Source organism: Python bivittatus, unplaced genomic scaffold, assembly GCF_059951505.1.
Source record: "Python bivittatus isolate LINGU-HERP-01145 unplaced genomic scaffold, Pbiv_v1 ctg000980_np1212, whole genome shotgun sequence".
NCBI lineage: Eukaryota > Metazoa > Chordata > Lepidosauria > Squamata > Pythonidae > Python > Python bivittatus.
This window is the reverse complement of record NW_028277125.1, coordinates 36,367,293-36,391,754: the sequence shown is the minus strand read 5'-3', so window position 1 is coordinate 36,391,754 and position 24,462 is coordinate 36,367,293. Positions and strand designations below refer to the sequence as shown.

Here is a 24,462-nt window from a genome sequence, read left to right as displayed (position 1 = left end):
CTTTTATTTAAATATACATAGGACAAGGCTATCAATAAAAAGTTAACCATGATACTACAGCTACACAAACGGGAAATGTACTGTGCTAATACCAAGCTTCTATCTTCCCACAGTCAACTGGATGGCCACTGTTCCAATTATTTAGGTTTTCAATCTTTAAAGAATAGCATCAATTTCTTAAAGAAGATTAAATGGATCCTCAAAATTCTTGTATTTATGAAGCATAGAATTAAATCCATATTGGTCATGATTTTTTATTTGCTTGGGTTTTTTTGTTCTGTTTTGTGCCTTTGAGTCAGCATTGACTCCTGGGAACCACATGGACATGTCCATGCAGCTTTCTTGGCAACATTTTCAGAAGTAATTTGTCACTACTTTCTTCCTAGGGCTGAGAAAATATGACTGGCCCAAAGTCACCCAGCTGACTTCATGCCTAAGGCAGGACTAGAATTCAGTGTCTCTCAATTTCTAGGCCAGTGTCTTTAACCACTACACCAAACTGGCTCTCCATGATCTTTTAATATTCTCCAAAATAATGGTAACATTTTTCATCCAGCAATTTCAATCAGGCCTTCAAGCTATTTACTATATTTGTAATTATTTTTCATTTTATCTGTCAAAATATAATTAACTCATGTAAAGGGTTTCTATCCATTCAGAAAACTGGAATGAATTTTATACTCTCAGCTTAAGACCTTATTTATTTGTATTCAAGATATATAAACTGAAAGTCTCATACATTATTCTCACATAGTTGCAATCTTGATTACAATGCTGAAATTCTGTAAGATTCTTTAAAGTTCATAAAGCTGTAATAGGAATTTCCTATTTTGGTCTATTTTTCAATCTTATATTGCTGAGTATTGTTTATTACTTTTGTAAGCTTAGACTTATGACATTATTACAATGCTGCATCTAAGAATCTTTCGATCTTACTTTAATTTTAACAAAGAAAATAGTAACTAGAAGAGCTAGATCTATTTTTAAACTTCATGCTGCCCAGAAAGACTGGAAATGCTGGTTTTCTAGGGTAGGTTATTTTTTATCTACTTGCATTATTTTCTAATTAGAAACAACAACGTTAGAGTTTTGTAAAACCCTCAAATCTGTTCCTTTAAGTACTGAAGCATCATGTCCACTTAAAAGTCTGATATGGCCTCTTCAAGAGCTTGTTGTCCAAACTCACATGTTCATGCAGAAAATATTTCCACCAGGATGCCACTGAAGCAATGTGCCATGCAAAAGCACTTCAGAAGCAATCCTGTTAGAATCATCATCTGTGCATGCACTTGTATGCTCAGAAGATGTGAAAAGGCCCTCAAAGTGGCCCAGGTGAGCCTTTGAGAGGATATGGTACTTGACAGTTCAGTGATTCAGAGGTGCATCAAACTAGTCTTGCACAACCCTAGGTGTGCAAATGATTTTATACTGCCTTAGTATTTACCATTAGTTGAATAGAAAAGACTACAAGATGGATTGTAACTTAAAGTATGGAATACTCTCATGATGCACACACAAAAGGACTCCACTTTTTGGCTAACAAAGGATGTTAGATTCAGCCAGCAGTATAAATTAGCTAAATTAAATATCTGAATTAAGTCACTGTCTATTTGGCTGGGTAATGCTGCCTCTTTGATTTCTCAAACTTAAGTTTTCTATAGCTTTCTTTGTGTCAATAATACATAGTTGTTCCTACTAAAACCTACCAAACATCTCACATTAGTTTATTTCTATTTGATCCCTCCTTTGACATACTTTACTTCTTATTTTGGCATCCTTTTATTTCAACTGATATAATTCTTGAGTAATTTTCTCCCTTTACTTTGAGATCACTATGGGCAAATGGCAATCTCTTCTATACCATGGATCCATCTATAATGAGAAGACTTACAAAGAAATACTTTCAGGGATTAACGGTTAACAGAAAACATTTCAAGAGATAATGTGATGATGATTCACAGTAATCAACATTTAACTCAAAATTTCTCTTTTATTTTTTTTAACATATACACCTTCATCCATTCCACGCACATCTTATGTTCTGGAGTCTGACCCAAGTATCTCTACAGCTGCTAGTTCTTATTTCTTTAATACAAGAGGTATATATTCTAATGTTCACAAATAAGAAATTCATCTGGCTGTGCTGCATAATTCAACCCTGACGTTCTGGGTGATTCTCCCACTGCTATATGAAACCCTATGCCTGAATCAAGTATACAGGAACTTAAGAATTCACTATTACATAGAATGATGATATGGTCTGGGGTTCAGCTATGTAACAGAAAAATAAACAGAATCTGAAAGATATGTGCAAATCCTTGAGTGAATATAAAGTACCATTTTAGATCCCAGCCTAACACACTCTCATAGAAAAGTCAAGATAGGCTGTAGGTAAATTCTAGATAGCCTACCTTGGCCTTGTAGCAAGAACAATACTGTAAAGTATGTCTAATGTATACATGGTAATGCTATGTGCTTCATCACCTATTTTACAATCAAGTTATTCTGAAAAATGAAGATAACCATTCTTATTTTCTCTTTCTTACACAGAAAAATCAAGCAAACTAGTTCTACTACAATCACCTTTCTTGTGTAGATTAGTCTTTGTGTACAATGGCATTTCTGTATTTTTCCAACAACAGCTACTTAAAGATTACAAGAATGATCACAGATTTATACATTACTTGCTTATTCATAATTTCCCTTCTTATTCACAGACAATTACAGTAAAATAGTTATGCGGTTTAGTACTGTCCACAAGTTTTTCTGGAATCCACTTCCCCCCCAAATAATCTCCCCAAAATTACTATGTTCTTTTTAAAAAAAAATTCCCCAAGAGAATAAAATAATATTTCAAGTGCTCACTGGAATAATATTAGCACAGAGATATGAGGGCAAGAACTGGCAAGTTGGGAAATGAAAAACCTAGGATTAGACAGGAGTATTTTGTAAATACAGACTGTAAGTCATCCATTACAAAAGGTTAGGAAAGAGAAGTTCAAGATTTAAATCTCTGGACGTAAGTATACATAGCATCAGATTCTTAGTCAGAAGCTGTTCTTCATCTTACTAAGGATTATCTTACTAAACTTGTTCATATAGGTAGTCCTCATTTAGTGACTGCCTCAGATAGCAACCATTCGCAGTTACAAAGCTGAAGAAAAAGTAACTTTGCGCCCAATGCCCACATTTATGACCTTCACAGCATCTCAATCATGTGTTCATCATTACAGTTAGCAGTCACTCAGTACATGTTGTCCTATGCCTGATCCATTTTTTTCTCCTCCACCCCCCATAGAGAGATTGCCTAAACAAGCAACCTCTTCTTGAGCTGCTTTTCTCCACAGCACAGCAACTCCCTAGAAAGTGCTAACTGCAAGTTTATAAGCTCAGCTCTGTGACCTTAATTAGTTGGTTAGAACCCTCTGCCAGCTCCCGCTGCTGCCTTACACTGACAAAACTCTTATCAATTTCACACTGAAGGATCTTTTGCATTCTAAGTGGCTCACAGTTCCAAGCTGTGAGCATGCTAGGCAAACAGCCAGCACTAGCACACTCCTTTTGATGTGTATTCTCCACGGTGTGCCTGCTTAATCTCTTGTAACCCTTTCTTCTCCAATGAATACAAACATTAATTCTCTTCTTCCTAATCATCCCAGCACTGAGGTGAGCATTCCAAAAGGGCAGAGGAGTGGGGAAAAAGGGCTACAAGATTTGCCCTTTTACCCAGCTTCCTCATGAGTCAAGTTTCCCTGCTGTTTGGGCTCACCTGGCTGTTTGGGGTTGCATCCTTCTGATGCTGTAAAGCAAGGGAAAGCTGAAGTAAAATTATAAGTACAGTCATGGTCACGTGATTTTCACCTAGTGACTGCTTCGCTTAACAACCAAGTTGCCAGTCTCAATTACAGTTGCTAAACAAGGACTACTTGAATATCTAACAAACTATCTGTTTAAGATGAATCCTTCAATTCCCATGAGATCTCCAAGAGAAAGCGTTATTGCAAGGACCTGCATGACAAAAGGTTGCAATGTTATTTTATAGGAGCCTGAAAGAGGCCAGGTCACCATGAAGGGTTACATGCAAGTGGTCCAAGATTGTACACATGGTATTAGGATAGCTAATTGTGAGAATTAACTGTGGGTAAAGATGCTAAGAAAAACAAAGGGGCTTTTTCAGATATGTTAAAATAAAAGAAAGAAAAGTATCATTATATCTGTTGCTAATGAAAATGGCATAATATTCACAGGTAATTAAAAAAAAGTGAAATCACTCAACTCTTATTTTGGCTTAGCTTTTCCTAGACCGTGTATGTCCTACCAGGCAATTACAAAGACCATGTGGCAGGACTGTGCTCATATTACTAGTCCAGGGTTAGAGAATAACTCTTTACTTTGAATCAATTACATCTCTTGCCTTTTATATCTTCTGTTTACTATAACATTCCCATTGTCTGCATCTTGCACAATGATGTTTACTCCAAAAGAAAATGGGATGATGGAAATGTAGGTATGTATAACAGAGGATTGGAATCAATGGCTCTTTCCAATTCTATGATTCTATCACTTACAATTTAGCAATATGAAGATTACTATAATAATCTGAGAAACAGAACCCTAAAAACATGGTCACCAACCCTTTGATTTGTATTTAAAGGTCTCCATTCCTCTATGATATTCCCATGAAGACTCCTGAAAGGAGGTAGGATGGCAAGAGGTCAGATTATCACACTGTAGCATTGAAATATTAAAAATATAGTGTGTGCCATGTTATTTAGGAAGGATCATAGTTCAAAAGTAAGGCACTTAATCTCTGGCATCTCTATTCTAACCTCTGCCAATCAGCACAGGAATACTAAACTACATGACTCTATCATTTAGTTTAGTCTAAGATAATTTGCTCTGTTATATATAAGTAGACTGGAGAAAAAAATACCATAAAGACAGGATAGCAGGATTATTATTAGAAAAATACTAAAGTTTTCTTGAGAGCCAGTTTGGCATAGTGGTTAAGGCACCACCCAGGAGATCATGAGTTCTAGTCCTGCTTTAGGCATGAATCCAGCTGGGTGACCTTGGGTTAGTCACTCTCTCTCAGCCCTAGGAAGTAGGCAATGGCAAACCACTTCTGAAATCCTGTCAAGAAAATTGCAGGGACTTGTCCAGGAAGTCACCAGGACTCAAGACTGATCTGAAGGCACCAAAAAAAAAAAAAAGTTTTCTTACTGGAGGAGAAAACAATATGGAGATCTAACTCAATTTAGTACTTTTAAGAAGGTAAATAAAAGCAAATAACTTCATGTAGTCTAAAAAACATTTCCTTATGGAGTTCTTCAAAGTTGTACTAAGATTTTCCATTTCCAGGGAACCCAAGATGGCTTGGATAAATTAGGACAAGTAACTACAACAGTGAAAACTGAATAGGTACTTACAGGCAAAATGCTACCAGCTGATTCCAAAATGAGATACTGTATTGTCACTCTCCCCAAACTTTATAGCAAGAATGGTCAATATATGACCCTTCAAATTTGGATACTCTCCAATTCTCAACAGAACTGGAAAATCAGTACCACTAAAATTAGTGTGTCTCTTTATCAAGAATAAGTACCCTATTTCTTAGATCATGCACTAGCTGAACCCCAAATCCTGTTTGATTTCACTAGTAGTTAATGAGAGATAAAACCGTTGTACTCAAAAACTTCTTCAAAGGAAAGTCAGGCCATTAACAAAATGACAGGTTTTACCATATTTTAGGCCAAATAACAGGGACAACACAAAGCCTAAATTGCTTTTGCAGAAACAACCTGTAATATCCTCGGCCATGAATTACTAACTCTCTTTTGAGGGCAGATAAAAATAAGCTTAAGACAGTTTACTGGCCAAATTTAGAATATACAGAGTCATGACAAACATCTGGCAATAATTCTTTCTGGAATTTAGTCTTTTTTTTTTCTGACAGACAACAAGATGTAGACTATGCTCAACAGTATTTAAACTGCTGAAGAACAATATTTAATAGGATTTGAAAGAGTTAATCCTCCCACACCCTGCATTTCTAAAGCTGATCACACCTTCCCATTGTATAGAAGAAATTTAAAGAAATAAAATTTATGTTTTATGAAGAAATATCCAAAAGAAGAATCAGAATATAAACGAGTCTGTCTCTGCTAGAAAAAAGAAAAACAGAAAGTTAGTTTTCTTCTTACTTTTCTTTCTTTGGAGCATTAAAAACAGCACTGGGCATTTGTCAAATGCTGTCCCAAAAGTTGCTACAAGTTAATATGCAGAGATTGTCATTCTGAAATTTTCCACTATAACTGACTCTCAAAGAGATTCCAGAGTTTTTCTCCCCACAGTTTTTCAATAGCAAAACTAATTTCTGCTTAGCTATCCTGTTTGGGTTGTGTATCAAGTCTTTTCTATCTTCCTATAACTGGAAGTTCAATTTTTCTGTAAAATTAACAAGATCATACCCTAGTACAAAAACATTCAGATTACCTCTTGTATAGCTCAATAAAAAGATGTTCTAAAGTCTAAAAGTAGTTCTTGATTCTCAGAATGTGGTAAATCAGGTTCAACCATATACAGACTTCAAATAAATAGCTAAATACTGATTGACAAGACAGTAAGTAAGGGTACATACTGTTTACATTCTGCCTATTAAAGCTGTGCAAAACCCACATAGATATTCCAAGCTAAATGAACAAAGTTGGCAGGTAATAAATAATATTTCCTTTAAACAGCAAACCATTTGTCATTTTGGATTCAGAGAATTTCTCATGACATGTCAGGAAAACTAAATATTTAGTGATTATTAAACTCCATAATAATGACATGAATTCAGCAAAGCTCCACTGCTACTGGTCAAAGAGGTGGGGCACCAACAGTCTTTTCCTTCACATAGTACAAGGTTCACCACAAAATTCTGTAGAACTGAGAGCCTCTCTGGAATAAATGTGAGAAATTGTGCTGGAGTTTGGAAAGGGACAAGGAATTGTAAGTAATGGCCACCTCCCTATTCTTCCCTTCTACTTCTCTCTACAAACAATAAGCACCTAAAAGTATTCTGACAATTATGAGAGAAAATGGTAGTCAAGAAAAATAGCTATACTACCCAAAATGTAAGAGAATGTAGGAATCCTTTTTCCATGCCCTTTTACTACTGGAAAATGTGCTCCACAACTGGCTTTGTGCATAAAACATCAGTATCCAAAGACAATTGTTTTTAAGACTATAATTTGTTTTTATTATAATCAGAGACAAAAATGATGATATATATTGGCACTGAAATCAGGAAGAGTTGGGAAGAGCAGTATACTTGGTACAAATTGCAACTTTTAAGACAAATAAGTAATGCTTTCTCTGCGACAATGCTAAAAATGTAGTTAACTGATCTGTATCAGCTACTGGCAGTGTTCTTTAGCATCACAGCCAATACAATACCCTAAACAAAATGACACATTTTACAATTGCTTCTATTTATAAAAGTCATGCATTTAAGATAAAATCAATACTTCTATGGTTGCAAAACCAAATGGGAACTTACTTAGACCTTCTACTATTTTCTTAAATTATAAAGAAATTCATATTAGGGCAGTACCTTTTATGATAAAAGGAACTAAGTATATTATTTATTCATAATGGATATTTGCCTAGATTTCTGGGGGAAAAAATTATCCCCTTCCCCCCAAAAATTGCCCACAAAAATACCTAATAATTTACCAATAACAGCACATCCATGGCGACTCTGAATGGAGGAGTAGGGAGAAAATTAACTAGTTCAGCTAAGGAGTTTGTTGCCTGGTTGCTGTTAGGAATATAATGCTATTCTAAATAATAATCCACTGCAAGGGAAGTGGGGGGAAGTCACCTCCTTATTAATAATTAAACACAACCTCCATCTTTCTTTGGATTCCCAGCTCTAGCATCCCGGAACACCACCACATAGTACATTTTCTCTCCTACAGTTTAGAGAACTCTCTCCAAGACATGTATACACATATGTACACCTTAAACAAAGCATCGTCCATTACTTTTAATTCCAATGTTAATCGGGTTATAGATAAAAGATAATTAAGTAATCCATGAGTCTGAAATTCCTAAATAATATATTCTCACTCAAAAGAATACATTTTCCAAAGAGCAGTTTAAACATTTGGACACAATAGCTTTACTGAAAGCTTACCTCAATATCAAGTACCTCCTGAGTGCTATCCAAAAGCTTGACTTTGATCTGTATAGATCTCTCATATGTTCTAGCAGATGTTGAGGCCATGGCAGAAGAAATATCCTGTCCTGGTTCCAGAGTACTCACTCCAGAATTTTTCTGCACTCCCAAACGAGAACCTGGAGTTTGCAATACTCTGTAAGTGCCTTCTATCTCTCCCATTTTTCATATCAAGCAATAATCCAAATAACCTAAAGAGAAATATAAGGATTAGATTGTAATATGAATTCTTAAAAAAGAGTGACAAAAATAGTGCTTGTTTCCAGTCTTGGAAAAGTTTGTATGGTAATTAAATAATTAAGTGATTCTATGGTAGGAATAATCAATCTTTTAGGGCTAGCTGTCACATGGGAGGGTTGCTAGGGTGCAAACAATGACACAAAATGGGTGGGGCAATGTTATATACATGAGCTTGGCCAGGATTTTCTGGTTTTTCTTCTGGAATTTTAAGGAGAGAGGTGTGGATTTTTCTCTGGGATTTTAAAGCTACTTTTGTATTACTTTAAGGCTTTTAAGGTAACTTTTGGTTTATACTACAGTTGTTTGTATTACCACCTCAAAATGATGGGAAGCTAAATTTTAGCTTGGCAGTAAGAAACACAATTTTCTGGAAGAAATAAAAGGGGAAAAAATGAGATTCATGAACTACCAGTTCTGTAACGTATCTTATATATTCAGTAGCCAAACCAACAAATATTCTTTAATTACATCTGCGCATCATTCATTTGGTTGAAAGTTTGTAAATGTACAGTAACTACATTTGAGATATTAAAATGAAGTGCCATACTCATTCAGGATACAGTGCACACATTTCAAGTTTCAACATCAACTCAATCCCCAGGCATGTTCACAAGAGAGCAGAGAGCAATGTATCTTGTATTCAAAATACTGAAACAAAGATTGGGGGTTTAGTTTCACTTCCCAATTGTGGGTAGATGCAGCATCATTTCAAACATGGATTAGGGCAGCCTTTAAATATTGTTAAATAATAAATAAATAAATAAATGGACAATTGGAGACTTTTATACATTGTGGTAAGATGATGTATTCAGAGTGAGGTATGACAGCTAACAACAAAAAAAAAGAACACTATTTCAATTTCAAAGAAAGGTAAACTGAGGCACGTTTTGATTCAGGGAATATATATTTCATACCAGTAAAATTTTCTGACAGTCTCTCTTCCTCTCACATGTACACACATAGGTTCCTGCCTTTATATGCTCCTTAACATTGTAATTTGATGCACGTTTATATGCTTTACGTCTTAAAAATCCAATTGGATAAAACTTTGGTGTTACTGCAAAACAACAGTTCCTAAAACATTTTTTCCAATACTTAAAATAAATAAAAACTAATACAGTATATAAATTTATAGTCATGTCATTAAAACATAGCAGCCATTATACAGGGAGAACAAATTTTAAAAAATCAAAATCACCACTAATACTTTTGTTCAATTAAATAATTCAGCTCAACTAAAATAGTACAAGCACAGGACAATAATCTCAAAACTCTTCCATTTATAGCCCGCTGGATGTCTGAACCTTTGCCCACAGTTCTCTGTGGAATTAAAAAAGAAAAAAGAAAAGGAATCTTGGCAGCCTCACTGAATAAAATCAGTCACTGTGGAGCCTTCCCCAACCTGGTATCCTTCAGATGCGTTGGCAACTCTCATAATCCTTAGCCAACGGCCACATGTAAGCTTGCAGGGTCCACTCTGTCCGTAGAACTTGGAATGAATATCAATCATTAACTCAGAATCTTAGAATTAGAGATTGTAATGCACTACTGAAGCAAAGCTACCTGAGCACATTTAGCAGTCAATTCAAGGTGCTGATTTTGATCTTTAAAGCCCTACATGGCATGGGGCCAGGTTATCTGAGGGACCACCTCTTCATGATTATATCTACCCATCCCATCAGGTCTAGCAGGAGAAGCATGCTCCGGGTCCTGTCTGCAAAAGAGTTTCATCTGACAGAACCTAGGAGGCGAGCATCTTCTTCCATGGCACCCACCCTCTGGAACATCATCCCCCGCCCCCGAGTTAAGGTTAGGTCCAACCCTCACGGCCTTCCAGAAATCCCTCAAAATGTGTTTTCAGCAGCAAGTTTGGGGATCCCCTGGTAACAGGGAGCCCACGCATTGGTTGTATTATATGCACTGTAGTTTTTTTTTTTCTCGTGGTCTTGTTTTTATCCATGTTTATTGTTTTCTTTTAATTGGTTCTGTAGTATGTTTTAACAGTACCTTTTATTGTATGCCACCCAGAGTCACTTCATGTGAGATGGGCAGTCATATAAATTTGACAAAGAAATAAATAAAATTTGCTGAAGAGAAGTTTCACAGGTCTGAGCTCAAATAGCTTTCTCACTAAAATGCTTCTTATAAGAAGAAGGAATAATTAACCAAGTTCAGTCTTTATAGAAAAAAGTCAAAGGGCTGTTAATTATTCATCCAAACTATCCATCTTCTGAATGATACTGATATTTTATTAACAATAAATATTAATATCTGAATTGGACTAAATGTAGCTTAAATTTTAAAGGAAATTTCTCCCATCATGATTCGGTAAAAGGGCAATAAAAAAGCAAAACCTTTGCTTTGACTGAACCCTAGTAGTCAAGAGATCTGCTTTGTGGAACAGTCCAATTCCGATTATTTAAAAAAAAATATTTATATGTTTGTTTTGGAAAATAAAAGAATGAACCTGGACCTTAATTCAATCTACGTGTGCACCTATATCCCTGCTGATGGGCCAATACCAACAGGATTAGTTTCCCAGCTAAGGGGTCAATCAAGCTAAGGTCAAGAAATGTTGAACAATAAGCTTTTCCCCCACCCCTTTCCCATTAGGTAAGGGCTGAAACTGGCTAGGATCCAGCAGTGCTCAGACAGAATCATTATGTAAACTACTCAGCAAATGTTTCTGATTCTCGACTTGGGGAAAAACAGCCAAAAGTCCATTGATTTAAAAAGGCAGGAGGAAAAGGGTAGAATTTAAATCCTGGAGCAAACATATATGGCTTGATTTCTGTTTTCTGCAATAGATAGATCTATGTATGTAACATTTCTTGCTGCAATAAACCAGCTTATTCAGCTGTGTTGTAATTTTGAAATTTCTACCAAAAGCAACTTTCTCAATACATGGTTCAGTGTTTGGAGAGTCAAGATTTATTACTGTGGCCACTGAAGACTGACACACAATAGCATCATCCTTCCATTATGCCTTTTTGTTTCAATGGGTTAACACCAATCAAGACATGCATTTGTTTCCTCTGTCTAATAATTCAATAATTGCAGTCTCCCAACCCCACCAACCTGACATTTACCTAAGAACTCTGTATGGACAATACCACCTGTTACGATAATCAAACAGAAGTGAGAACCTCAAATCTCTGTCCATCTCTTTCCCAACTTTTCCAGAGGAAAAGTTGATTATAAGACAAGAGAAAGACACCCCATCAATGGAAGATTCCTACAAGACAGAGAGAAATTTCTGTTTTGCTTAGATAGGGTCACAACTATCTCCTACTTCAAAAGGCCAAGCCTTTGGACCTCTTCCCTGGAGGACTAAGCAACACTGCTAGGATACAGCTAAAAGTTTTTCAAGGGCTACAATGCAAAGGTATGTTACAGCAGGAAGATCCCTGTCAAAGGAGGATAGGAAAGAGGATCTGCAATGATGGAGTCATTCCAGTTTGAGAACTTTTTATTTTATGGTCTGAGTCCAGGCCACTTCTGCTGTCCACCTACTTTTTAAACAGGTTCAATGAGACTCTTAGGAAAGGTAATCTTCCTTTTGAACCTTCTCTTCTGTCTCCAAGGAAGATTTCTGTCTCCAAACTGGAGACTTTCCCCTCTCTCAACTGAACTGAGCATAATCTTGCCCTTTTCTGCCAAACACTGGTTAACAGCATGGAAGTGCTTTCAATGAGAACTTCTCTTTTTCAAGTTCTCTTTTAGGATTATTTTTACCTCTAATGCCCTAAATTTGTTCTGTTCCACTTCCAATTCTGCCTTGAGCCAATCCTTCTCAAGTAAACTCTGCTCTTCATTCTTGATGGTCTTGTGCAGACTAAAATTTGAGATACCAATCAGCACAGCTAAGAGTTATTTGAAGGCTTTATTTAGAATTTATTTTATTTTTGTTACTCCCAAATAATTTATTTCAATACTTTAATTCCATCTGCTTTATATTGTCAATAAATACTCTTAAAGTTGGAAGAGATTGTTATATGTGTATTAACCAGGTTCAATTCACCAAAATCCACTTTTGACAATTGCTTAAAGATCTCTTATTCATGATATTTATATGGGGGGGGGGGGAAGAGATTGATTAACTACCCAATAGTTTTTGAGTTTTATTTTAAATGGTAGTTTGAGTTTTACTTTAAATGGTAGTTCAGGAAACTAACTGTAATGAAGACACTTCCTATCACTTATATCAGCCACCACTGCTATAAAACATTCGGCATGGAATAGATTAAAAGATGGACTCATAAACAATTACGTGCAACTTCTATTACACTGCCAACCTTGCAAGAAAAAACTGATTAAAGATGCCAGTGCAATGGAATGCATTCATGTAGGAAAACATGGGGGCCAAAGTGAATTGTATTTATGCTTATTAGATGTAGGTTTCACTCAGTAAGGTTCTGAGCAGTATACAATTAAAATGCTAAATACAATACACAACTAAACCCAGTAATGAATAAAAGATGAAAGGCTGCAGCTAGCCAAAGTTAGAAGTACTTTCAAGTAAAAAGGTTTTCATTTAACCTGCAGAGTTAATTCTTATCCAGAGTTCCACAGCTGTGCACTACTATTAAGACAGCACTAGCTATTTCCATGAGCACTTCCTCTGCTGATCTCAATGTATAGGATGAGAAATATATGAAGTAGCCATTTATTCCATTCAGGCAGAACAGAACTAGTCCATGATGAAATTTCAAAGGCCAAGGTTAGTCCTTTGACTGGATCCCAAAATAAATAAATATGAACAATATTTTATGGCAAATAACATAAGTTGCCATAAAATATTGTTCATATTTCTTTATTTTGGGATCCAATGAAAGGACTAACCTTGGCCTTTCAAATTTAAGGAAGTGATGCAATAGGCATACTGAGTGAAAATGAAGGCAACATTCTGGGAACACCAATCATTTGAGCAATGATGGATATACTACTGTAGTATCCACAATCTGTAAATCTACTTCTTCAAGGAAAAATGCAGTACCATAGAGGTTATAGCACTTACTTACATTTTAGTCTCAGATGCAGTAACAACCTTTGCATCTTATCTTATCTGAACTGAGTTTGGGCTGTCAACATATGAGATACAAATCCAGTCAAGCTTAGTTATATGATATACATTAACTAGAATTGGAATCAAGACTGCATCATTCATGCAAGTTTTAGAGCTGTGCAATGTTTCAGTTTTAATTCTAAAAATGTGTTTGAGAATGCCAATGTAGTGCCCATCTACAACTTGTTAAAATAGCCCCTATTTTCTCCAGGATCACACAGCAGTTACAGAGGGCAGCCCTGTATTTGCAGGAAAAGATGCAGTAGTTTTTAAGAGCTGCAGGCAGATGCTATGTTTGTGCTCCTATGCACTCCAAAGGATCTTTTTAAAATTATTTCAGAGGTAATGCACAACCCTGATGAAGTTTTTAACCTTTTAAAATAAATTACTATTATTTTGTTGAGATATGCTTAGGGCCCACTGAGAAGTTAAAGGATAAAACAGGATATAATTTAATACAAACATGTATGAAAAGAAACTATTTTAAATTTAGTAAAAATGAATGATCATTGTAAATAAGAGGCAACAGGTATTTTATGCAAATTTAAATTTACTAAAGTAACTTAGAAACAAATCTGACATTTGAAATCAAACACATTCATTGTTATAACTCCCACCATTCTAAAACAGAATTGTAATGGACAATATATACATATACGTACATACATGGTATACCAAAGGTCAGACCCCATAGGCCAATCACAATATGTTTTATTAATTTTTTTTCCAGAGGAAAATGTTACTGTACTAAGGAGTGTTCAAAGGTCATGAGTCAAACAAGTAAGGAAGTGTTTAGAAGAAAATGGCAACCATTGAACGTGTAATGTAATTTTATATAATAAACTGTCTATGGTGGCCTGACTTTTTAAATATTTATTTATTTATTTATTTATTAATTATTAAATTTATGTGCCATCCATTTCCCCCAGAAGGTGACTCTGGGCGGATAGGGTATATACATGTTTTATACATATACATATATTTTTGGTATATACAGTATATCATTCTCGAAGAAGCCAGAATAATAATTTAGTTTCTAATTGTTTTTGTTACATCTTTCCCTTTAATTTCAGTTTAACACTACAATATCAACCTAGAAAAAGAGGAATATACAATTTAGAAAGTATTTCCAGGATACTTTGGTCGCTGCAAATGTTCTGTAAGAAAAAGGTGAAAATCATGAGGACTACAGACAGACAACTTTACCTATGCACAAACTGACCATAACTTCATACTATCATCTATCTATCTATGGGTGGCATATAATCAATTCCTAAAAGAAAGTATTTTCCTTGCAGCAAACTTGTAATTTGTGATGTGGCCCTTACATTATATAGAGAAACACATATGCAAACCTTGTGAAAACTCAAGTAATAGAATAATATAACCAAGTTCCTTGTAATAACTAAAGCAAATTAGAAAAGATAGATGCAGAAATCTTTCGGGAATAATAGTTTGTACTTATAATTACAACCTTTAAACACTGAGCAAAGTGTTGGGCAAACTTTCTAGAAGAAAAACAAAATAAAGTTGACTGTTTAAAACCAACGTCTCGGAAAAACTGACGTACTTGCATTAAATCTACCATAATGATAGCGTCATGAGCCAGCTTTTAAAACACAATTCGTGAAGAATAATCAATGTGTTATTAGAAAGTTATTTAAGTACACAGCCGATTTCAGCAGCTAGCAGGGAATCAGGATAATAGAGAACCTAACTCGAATGAAAAGCAGTTTAAAACAAACCTCTCTACAAAGTTCCAAATTGTACAAGCATACTTTAGAGCAACCACGAAGATTTAGCACAGCTATCAAATCTGGCTGCAAAAATTTAGTGGGCGCCCGGATTGTGGCAGCCTTGTACTGATTCCCGGCCAGAAGTCACAGGAATCCCATTTGATACTCCTTTGGTAAGGGTACCACTGCTGCTTGCCCCGCCCTGTCAAAGGGAGTGGTAGGGGCCAAAGAAACGGCCGTGGTTTTATATATTCCGGGAAAAGGCTGCTAATCCACACCACGTCCGACCTCGCGCCACCACCGCATCATAAATCCTCGGGCCACGAATCCCCAGAGGATGACAATAGCGGAAAGCGAAGGGGCTTCGCCTACAGGCCCCCTTTCAACGCCGCTCTGCAAGAGTGAGCCTCAGCAGAGTTGCCACAGATCTCCGTCGCGGACATCCACCCCTACTTCGCCCATTCCGCCCTCTCCTCGGTCTCGCCCTCACCTTAAACCGCCGACAAGAACGCCGAGCGCCGCCACCGTTGCCGCTCGGTCACTCCTTCGCCTGCTCGCGCCTTCCCAACTTCACCCCTTCCCCGCTTCAGAAGGCCAGCGCCATCACTGCCTCCCCTTTTGCCCGATACGTGGCTCCATTGGCTGCCGCAGACTTCCCGGGGCGGGGCTTCAGCCGCCCTGCTCCAGGAGCCCGCAGTCAGCAACCTCGGAGGAGGGCGGAGCCTGCCTGGAGTAACATGCGGGGGCTGTTCCCCTGATTATGGGAGCCGCTCAGAAAATGCGTGGCGACAAGAAACTAAGGGCGTTATCCCAAGTGGCATTCAGGACCTTACACGTCTGGGCGTGGTATGCATCGTTGTTAATGAAGAATGTGTGAACAGAAGGCGGAAGAGAGCTGTCTCCTCAAATTAATAAGCATGACAGTCCGTGGCACATGTGTTACAGTATTTACAACTGCTTTTACTATACTGTAATGGAATAAGAGAAACATATTTACAAAAGTGTACTGTTGCGTTACTCCTTTTCAAAATACCCCACTCGTTCCAACTAATGCGTGAGAAAGAGCACTTGTCACAACTGCCTACCTCAGAGATGGCCCATGGTGCTGGACCATTAAAACAGATGATGAGGAAACTCTGCCCTTCAAAGTTCCAGCTGTGCTGAACTGTAGCTCCTAACATCTGCAGCTAGCACGGCCAAATGTGAAGGATGGTAGGAAGCAGAGGTCAGCTGTATTTAGAAGGCCACAAATTCCCCTTTCAGCAACAGAGTCAAATACAATATGACTGCAGGATTCAAAAAGTTGTTTTTGAATATAGGCTGTTTCTACACTGTTGTTCCATTGATTTTTCTGACCCTTTGCTTTTCCAGTGAACCCCAACTGATTGCAAGTTTTTGCCCTAAAGAGCCAAAGAGGGGGAATGAGAGGAAGATGGCAATGTACACTTGGCATATTTCTAACTCTTCTAAGAAAAGAATATTGTAAATATTTTTTTTAAAAAAATGAGGTGGAATTTTAGAAAAAGCTTCTTTTCCAGAAAATGAAGGAAGTTTGAAAAGAACTAAAATTAAAGCATTACAGAATACGTCTTCATTCAGTATTTACAGCATAATTGGAACTGCTGGAACAGTACGGCAATCCAATTTCACTTTAATCCTCCATGATGTTGTTTCTGTCTCATTCCTAGAGTGCGATTTACACAGGCTTATCCCACTCTTTTCTGTACCGCAAAACATCCAGCAAGAAAACACAGAAAAAATCAAGGAAAGTCAGGACAATGCACCCTTAGGCTGACAGTTTTATTACAGCAAAGATTGGATTCTGTGAAGAAACGTTATGAGAAAAGACTCACAAAGTTGGAAGGGGCTTTGGAGATCATCTAACATAATCCAACTCTATGCTCGCTCAGTGTAGGATCTGCAGTGTAGCATGCCACTACATATCCCTGACAAATAGCCATGAAGTCTTTGCTTACATATTTCTATCCAAGAGGATATCACTATCCTTTTTAAGAGTATCTTACATTATTTAATAGGTGTTAGAGTTAGTAAAATTATTTTTCCCTAAAGTTTTCTCAAAATTTCACTCCTGCAATTTCTACCCAGTGATGCTAATGCTGCCATATGATGAAACACAGGAAAAACCTGCTCAACCTTTGCATATTAGCCTTTCAGGTATTACTGAAGATTGCTATTATGTATTTTCTTCACCTTTTCTTCCTCAGGCAAATATATACAGCTGTTTCAACCTTTTTTCATTAGGCTTGGTTTCCAGTCTCACTATATTCCAGATGTGATCTAACACAAAACCAGAATGGAATGGCTACTTCGTGACATAACACCATACTTCTGTTAATGCTTTTCTAGCAGTAAAATCTCACTTTTGCATCATATCCAGCTTGTTATATTCAAAGATAACTGCATTATATTCACTTTTCTGCTACTCTCAGGTCTTTCTCATCACAGATTTGTGTCTTACATTTTTTTTTCTTGTTGTTGTTCAGTCGTTAAGTCGTGTCCGACTCTTCGTGACCCCACGAACCATATTGTGCCAGGCCTTCCTGTCCTTCACTGCCTCCCTGAGTTTGCTCAGTTTCATGCTCATTGCTTCAGTGATGCTATCTAACCATCTCATCCTCTGCCGTCCTCTTCTCCTTTTGCCTTCAATCTTTCCCAGCATCAGGGTCTTTTCCAAAGAGTCCTCTCTTCGCATTAGGTGACCAAAGTATCTGAGCTTGAGCTTCATTATCAATCCTCCCAATGAGCAATCAGGGTTGATTTCCTTTAAGATTGACTGGTTTGACCTCCTAGCAGTCCAGGGGACTCTTAAGAGTCTTCTCCAGCACCACAGTTCAAAGGCATCAATTCTTCAGCGCTCAGCCTTCTTTATGGTCCAGCTCTCACAGCCATACCTAACCTAACTGCAAAATGGTACACTTACAACTTAATAATAATAGCTATTCTGCTTTGTCTTCCACCTGAAAGAATATTTCTGTTCATTATTTCAGATTAAAAGTATGTTTGAAATTTGTAGATCACAGTATATATGAGCTTCCCCTTCTTCAATAATTTTTCTTGTTAAAATATTTCTGAGTGCTCAATTGCATCAAATGTTTGTATCTGGGGAGATAACAATATATCTCATTAGTTGCAGATGTAACTGCCAAGAATGTTTTTTTTTCTTCCTAGCGTTTTCCCACAGGTGCAGGGTCCGCTTTTTTTGGATCAACCAAATGTTGATCTATCAGTTGCAACAGGAATTGACCGACTGGCTTGTTGCCCGAGCTGGGAGAGAGTGACTGGCCCAAAGTCACCCAGCCAGCTTTCATGCCTAAGGTGGGACTAGAACTCACAGTCTCCTGGTTTCTAGCCTGGAGCATTAACCACAAGACCAATCTGGCTCTCAACTGCCAATAAGAAATAAGAAATGAAATAAAATCCCCAAAATGCACTTGTGTGTTACTACAAAGCAATTATCACGATCAAAGGCTCTAACAGAATGTGACTGAATTGGAAGATTATTTTTCTTGTTATTAATTGCTTACTAAAAATATTGCATATGTTGTAACTGAGATCCAGTATTAATTATATTCTTAGACTTTCACAAAGGGCCTCTTGATTGATCATATGCCATCAAGTCAGTTCCAACTCTTAGCAACCACATAGACAAATTTTTCTCCAGGATGATCTGTCCCAATCTGGTCCTTCAAGTCATGAAGGATGAGGGGGATGGTGCACCCAATTACAGCACCCATCGCTGCTGTAATTGAGTACATCCACCTTACTGTTGGTTGTCCTTTCCTTCCACTTTCCATGCATTATAGACTTCTTAAGAGAACTAGATCTTCACATAATGTATCCAAAGTATGATACTTTCAGCCTGGTCATTTGTGCCTCCAGTAAGAACTCTGGTTTGATTTGTCATTTTTTTGTTTTGTTTTGTTTTCTTGGCTATTCATGGTATTCTCAGTAGTTTTCTCCAACACTAAATTTCAGAAGCAACAATACTCTTTCTATCCTGTTTCTTCAAAATCTCATTTTCATACCATGTTACAGGGAAAACTATTGCCTGAATGATTCTAATGTTTGTAGGTACAGACACATCACAGGATCTGAATATCTTTTCCAAGGGCTACTCTACTAAGTGCTAGTTTGCAGTATATTTTTTGACTGCTGGTTCCTTTACTGTTGGCAGTCAATCCTAAAAGGCAGAAGCTATCCACCACTTCAATATCTGCCATCACTCTGCCATCTGACCTGGGGTGGGGAGGGAAGACATCAAGTGTGGGGTTGGCTAGCCCCTTAGAGGCCTGGTGTTTGCTGCTCTGAACCATCGGCCTCCTAGACTCTTTCCTTCTTTTTTAGTAATTGTGTGTATAGGTTTTTAATTGTATATTTATTTGTTTTTAACAAGTTGTGAGCTGCCCAGAGTCCCCCATTGGGGGGAGATGGGCGGGGATAAATTTAATAAATAAATAAATAAAAATAAATAAATATCTTCACTGTCCATTCTAAGGCTGGTTGCTATACATGTTGTCCTTAGTTTGGTCTTCTTTATATTTAATCTTAGTTCCTTTTTTTCACTGTGCTCCTTGACTTTTATTACTAGAGCTTAAAGATCATTTGCATTTTCAGTTATCAGAGCACTGTCATCAACATAACACAAGTTATTGATGTTCCTCCACTTTCAAAACCATATATATATATATATTCCAGATTCACTCAATATATATTCAACTTGTAGGTTGAATAAATAAGAGGACAGTATACAGCTTTGTTTCACTCCTTTGCCAAGATGGAAGCAGTCTGTTTCACCATCCAAACTGTGGTTTCCTGACCTATGTATAGGTTTTGAATAAGGACAATGAGATTTTTTGGGATTCCTATTTTCCTAACAAATTCCACAGCTTGACATGACAAAATTAAAGGTTTTCTATAATCAGTGAGGCACCTATTGACTTCTTTTTGGTATTCTTTGGCTTTCTTAATTATCCAGCATGTATCAGCAATAATGTCTTGTGATCCTTAAGCTTTTTTTAAAGCCAGCTTGAACTTCTGGCATCTCCCTTTCCATGAAGAACTCTAATCTGCATTGGATGATCCTAAGCATTATTTTGCCAGCATGTGGAATTAAAGATATTGCATGATAGCTTATGTACTCTATTAAGTCTCATTTCTTTGGTATTGGTATGTAGACTGACCCAGTCTGTTGGCTACTGTGTCATTCTCCAGATTTGCTGGCATAGTTTGATTAAAAAGAAAGAGCCTCTTATGGATTAATAATTGCTTAAAGAACACAAAGCAAAAGTTCAAGATTAAATGACTCTTCACAATAGAGAGATGTAAAAAACTGACCACTGAGATTTTATTCTGGGCTTAGTCTTTTTTAAACGTTTCCATAATTTGCCAAAGGTAAGCAGTAAGTAAACAACCCAGATCTACTGAAAATGCCAACTTATGTCAGTGCTTTTAAAGTAAAATAGTTTTTGTTTTGAAGGATAGCAAAGAGCTTCAGAAAGTTGTTCCCAACTGACTGGGAACTCCAGAAGTTACAGTCTAACATATCTGCAGTGTCCCATATTGGGGAAGGCTGATTTAAAAACACAGGTGTTTATAAAGAATTGGTTACTTGGTGGCTGCTTTTAATTATTTTCATGAACGATTCATATTTATTTATTTATTTGGTTGGTTTATATGATAGCTTCCTATTCCAAGAATGGGCATAATTAGCACACAATATGGATTTGTGCAAAGACCTTCCTGGCCGCAGTTATCACCTGATCCTGTAGCAGGAGCCAAGTCCAAGAGGACCTCCAAACTGCACATTGGTTCTGCTTTGAGGAGTGTAACCTCATCTAGGACCAAAGGTGGAGAGTTCCCAGAGCCAAGGAAGCCAAAAACCCACAGCCACTCAGTTGTGCTAAATTAAATCGAATTTTTTCCCATCCATACTTATACAGCTTACAGGCACTGGAAAAAAACCATGATAGCATCATTTGATCAGCCTAGAATGGGGATGTATAACTGGGCATCAATAACCTACTGATGATACCTGACCCCATATTGTCAGATGACCTCACCTTGCTTCTTGGTCTTTTGGTTAAGATCAAGTGTAGTATCTGACCTCACGCAATAGTTTCATATGGATGTTAAATAACAGCAGAGAGAAGGTAGCATCCTGGGGAACCCCACAATGCAGGGGCCTTTAACTAGATCTCTTCCCTGCAACCAACACTAACTGGAAACTGTCATGGAGGAAGGAGGAGAACCAATTAACACTATATCTCCTAAAGATTGAAACTTCCCTAAAAGGAAAGTTGGAGACCAAATGAAAATTGTCCAGTATTGTTGGATTCAGGGAAGGTTTAAAAAAATAGATTGACCACCGCTTCTTCAACAGCTGGAAATACCATTCCCTCCCTCAAGGAAGCATTTACTGCTATTTGAATCCAACTACATTTTGTTTCCCGAGAGTCCTTAATTATATAGCAGGGACATACAGTGACTTACAGCACTGAGGACCCCGTTTACTTAGTTGAGACTAACAGTTTCAAATTCATTCCAGATAGCTATGCCAGCCCGTGCCCCAGTCATCTTCATTGGACCTGCATAGCCAGAGTGTAACTCAGAGTGAATCTGAGCAATTTTATCTGAAAGATACTGTACCTAGAATAGTCTTCACAATAGCCTCATAAATGTTCCTCTGGTCCCTCCTTCCCTAGGAAGGTTATTTTAAAGAGGACTGCTAGACTGCTATCTGCAGATCCAATAGGAGTGGAAAAATAATTACAGTACATTTTGTCACTCTTATCACCACAAGGTAGTCCTTAAGAAAGAAGGCTACGTGGGTTCATTTAAATTCACTCCTTGTTTTTCTTTAGCAGCCCTCTAGGTGTTTCTTCTGCTGTTTCATCTTCCAGAGCTTCTCAGAAAACCAGGGAATTCTGTGGGATCCACAGACAAACACTGCACAGGTGCAATCTGATCTATGGCTGCCCGTCATGCATGAAGCATGCATCAAAGCCTCACAAACAACCCCAAGCTGCTTTTGAAACCCAAGAGAGTCCATCAGATGCCTGGCATGGACCAATCAAATAGGTCCTTCTTCTCTGCAGTGTGGGGTCATAGCAGAGAACCTTAGGGTTAACAGAGAGTGGCCCAACCATCGTATATCTTTCAAATGCTAACAATATTTAAAACATCCTTTCTCTCTTCAAATAATTGCCAGCTATAATTGCTGCCTCAGATAGAATCGTGTAACTTAACTTGTGTAACTTAACAACCAATGTACAGTAGACAGCAAGAACTGGGGAGCTAGTAAGCCATAACACATAACCTTATGGATGCACTCAGCAATTAATGAGGGGCAGATTTAACACAATCTTTTGCCAAATGTTCCAGACACATACGAAAATTTCAGTTTGCAACAGAGTTTAAATACTGCCTTAAAGCATTAATGTGTGTGGGAGTAGGGAAACAAGACTCACAGTAATTATTAAAGAAATTAAAAAAAAAATAAAACCAGAAGCATTAGAAAGGGTAAACTCCACACTAGTGGAATGATAAATGGCAAGAATTCTCATCAAAGAATTAACTTAGGGAATGAACATGTTCATTTATTTCCACATACTTCAAGGATAAGGGAGTTCAAAAAATTTGGTCCCTGCTTACTTAGACATGTTATTATGCTTATAACTACAGATTGAAGAAGATTAGATTAGAACTGCATTAATTGGAGCACATTAACTTATATCAGGGAAGGTTTGCCCCAAAATTCTGCTATGGAACACTGTTTTAAAACAGGAGGGTTTAGATAAACCAGCTATTAAGCCATGAATTAATACTAACGAGTGGAATATTCAAGTTTAATTACATTATCCATCAGAGAACATTATTAAGTCATTTTAGCTTTTTAAAAAATGAAGATGTAATTCCAGATACAAAATTAGTATTAATATATCCTGCATAATTAAATGTTATTAAAGATTAAAGACTCCTTTATGGACATAAGCATGTCATTTTTTTAACAACAGTAAGGAAATTGTTTGTTATTGTCTTTTTCTAAGATGTTTTTTTCACCTTCCCAGTATAATCTAGTCTTGGAATTCTCTTGTGGTTTTCCCATTCAAGAACTAACTGGAACCAACTCTGCTTAGCTTTCTAGAACAGCCAAGCTAGCTAGGTACTACCACCCATAGAGGCAATTGCTTATCTAATATATTCTGAGGATGTGCAAAATAATTTGTGCATGAATCACTCTGGTGATGGGGAGGGATGGAAGGAAAGGTGTTGAGAAAATTGGGACAGGTGGGCTGGTGGGATACGGCATCCTGGGACATCAGTAGTGGTGGCTGAGGGAAAGGAGGGAAGATAAGAAAGCTGTTGAGAGCAATGGGTGGGTGACCAGTGGGATATATTGTGTTTGGAGCTGCTGAGACCACTGAGAAACACAGAAGCAGGCCAGTGGGAAGAGGCATCAGCAGCAGCATCTTTGTTTCTGGAACAGAGAGAGGATGAAGCGTACCAGCTTTGCTCCACTTGCTCCATAAAATCACCCAGGATCACTTCAGGCTTTTCAGCTCAGGGCAACAAAAACATTTGGAATTTCATTTCTGCTGAACTGTGATTGATCTAAAAAACTTCAGAAGTTGCAGAACATGATGTATTTGTTTTGGACTGAAAACAAAATACATTTTCTAATTTGTGCATATTGCTAATACACATAAAAAGAATATTTATTGTGTGTTTCAATTAACAGCATTATGAAAAATCATTACATTATTTTTAAATAACAGTACAGTAAATAAAATATGTCAGTCAGGATTACTGGAATCAATTATGTAGGAAGATGGTAGGCACCCCTTCACTAGACATATTCAAACAGAGACTAAATGCTTAGTTTTAATTTGGGTAGTTATACTAAACAGGGGTTTGGATTCTGTCCTATTTCTTCCAATTCCATTATTCAAATAAAGTGGCATAGCTAAACAACCATGCAGTTTATCAAAGAAGCAGCAGAAACTGTTAACATTACCTAAACAAAATCATACACACTGTAATCAAAAATATCAATTTGTTATTTCTTGTGTTTGTCATGCAAACACACACCACATTTGATATGGTCTATATTGGCTCCACTACAGGGCCAAAAAAAAAAAAAATCCTTAATTTAGGCTCTGTTATCATCATCATGTCTG

At 37.1% G+C, this 24,462-nt stretch overlaps 1 protein-coding gene across 6 annotated transcripts in view; it reads right to left on the bottom strand.

Moving 5' to 3' along the window:
* FARP2 (FERM, ARH/RhoGEF and pleckstrin domain protein 2) overlaps positions 1-15,893 on the bottom strand; it is a 74,394-nt gene extending 58,501 nt beyond the window's left edge. For all 6 annotated transcript variants that reach the window (XR_015794394.1, XR_015794395.1, XM_088132054.1 and 3 more), the window contains exons 1-2: positions 15,756-15,893; positions 8,183-8,415 (exon numbers count right to left, since the gene is read on the bottom strand). Coding sequence is in view for 4 of the 6 variants with exons in the window: in XM_088132054.1 (XP_087988180.1) it covers positions 8,183-8,386 (204 nt within the window). In the remaining 2 variants the exon portion in view is untranslated. The remainder of the gene's footprint in view (positions 1-8,182; positions 8,416-15,755) is intronic.
* Between the last annotated feature and the right edge of the window lie 8,569 nt (positions 15,894-24,462).